At 52.4% G+C, this 1793-nt stretch overlaps 1 protein-coding gene across 1 annotated transcript in view; it reads left to right on the plus strand.

Moving 5' to 3' along the window:
- Positions 1-383: 383 nt before the first annotated feature.
- ADA (adenosine deaminase) overlaps positions 384-1793 on the plus strand; it is a gene marked incomplete at its 5' end in the record, with an annotated part of 18694 nt that continues 17284 nt past the window's right edge. Inside the window, one exon of the mRNA XM_008941702.1 lies at positions 384-413. Within this exon, the coding sequence (XP_008939950.1) occupies positions 384-413 (30 nt within the window). The remainder of the gene's footprint in view (positions 414-1793) is intronic.

Consider the following 1793-nt stretch of genomic DNA (forward strand, 5'->3'; position numbering starts at 1 on the left):
GTTTTGTTTGGGGTTTTTTTTTTGGGTGTTGGCTTTTGTTTGTTTATTTTTTTTCCTCTTAAATATTTAGTTAAGTTATTCCTCAGATACCTGAGATACTGTCTTGGTGGCTGCTGTCAGAGGGAGCTCCAGCCCTTCGCTCTCATTGTGCACTGGATAAATACATCTCAAGTATGCTCACCCGCTAACATGTTCATTAATCAGATTATCAAAAAGTTGAGAAGGAGGAAGAGGAAACAGCCATGGTTAGCAACAGCCCCGTATGCCACGGCAGCACTGCTGGTGCTGTAGGCCAGCCCAGCTCTTGGGCTGTGCTTGGGGTAAGCTGCCATAGGGGGGTTTGCTCTGCCTGGCTGCCCTCGGGCTCTGGCACTGGCTGCCAGGCGGGGTTGGACTCTTGGGGGCAACCAGAGGCTGGGGCAGAGGAGATAAAGAATAGTGATGGGAGAGCCATGGTGGTCCTGCTCTCAGAGAACCTGAGTAGTGGGAACTGCATGTGGCTTTTCTGGGGAAAAAGATTGGCTCCAAAATCCCCAAAGGGTCTATTTTTGCTGCTCTTTGTATTCCCTGCCGCTCCCAAACCACTTAGCTCTCAGTTTGAGCTTGCACCAGGGAAGTCTGGTGTACTGGAAAAGCCTCTGTGTACAGGTCTGATTCAATTTTCATTGAATTACTCCATGAAGTTTCCCTCTTGGGGAAGCTGACCCATGCAACAGGAGACCGACTGATACTGAAATCCAGGGAGCATTGACATCTTCTAATGGTTAAAGCCTTTCTAAGGCTGCTTCAGTTTTGGGAGATGTTAGCAATTCATCAGCTCCACTGAGAACAGAAGTTGTTGGTTCATCCTGGTGATTTTAAACTTTCAGGTGATAGAAGCAAGTTAAGCTCTTTCACTTGTGCTTCCTCCTACTTTTCCAGTGCGTGGAAGAGCAGGGTGCCAAAGAGAGGGACCTGGGAAAAACCATGCAGGGTTTGACCACTAAGATCAGGCTTCTGTTGTCTGGTTGCAGGCAATGATGAGACTGGTTTTCCTGAGTCAGGCGGTCCCTTTCAGTCCTGTGAACCTGCTAAGTCAGGTTTGGGAAAAAAAAATGGGTCTGAAGTCAGTTAATGGGCCCTATTCATTCCCCTGGACCCTCTGCCATTGGGAACGAGCCGTTTTGTGTTGCAGGGACAGTTCTGGTAAGTGGAGCAGGTTCGAGCCCCGGCGGGGCTGGGCTGGGGGCTGCCTCCGCCGTTTTCGGGAACTCGCTGACTCGCAGCCGCTGCAGCAGGTGAGCAGGGAGCTGCTGGAGGGCGACTTTGAACCCTGCTTATCGTAGGCCATAAAAGCAAAGACTGCTGCTCCTTGGGCACTGACCATCAGCCTCTTCCCTCTCTGCTCCACAACCAGAGTAGAGACCGTGCCCTTGCTTGCTGCTGGCTCCTCTCCCTGCAGGCCAGCCCCAGCTTGGGGGTCTTGGGACACTTGGCTCTCTGTTCCTGCAGCTCCTGTGTTACCTTCAGCCACGCTGTGGGGAGCAGGATGGGATTGGGGGCTTCTAGGGTCAAGCCTCCACCATCCCAGCAGCTAGTGTAGCTCTGCTGCTGAATACTTATTCCCAAAATAAGCTTGGGCTATGTTGGGCAGGGGTTCCTGCAAGCTCTCCTGGGGCACGCTGTGTGCATAGGGGCCAGCCCCTATCCAAAGGGAAGCAGTTGTCTCCAATGTGCCCTTTGTCCCTGGGAACTGGAAGAGATGGCCAGAGCTGGCTGTACCTGCTCGTGGCCCGTTGGTGGTTAGGAGAGCA

The sequence above is a fragment of the Merops nubicus genome, unplaced genomic scaffold (genome assembly GCF_000691845.1).
Source record: "Merops nubicus isolate BGI_N331 unplaced genomic scaffold, ASM69184v1 scaffold9666, whole genome shotgun sequence".
NCBI classification, from domain to species: domain Eukaryota; kingdom Metazoa; phylum Chordata; class Aves; order Coraciiformes; family Meropidae; genus Merops; species Merops nubicus.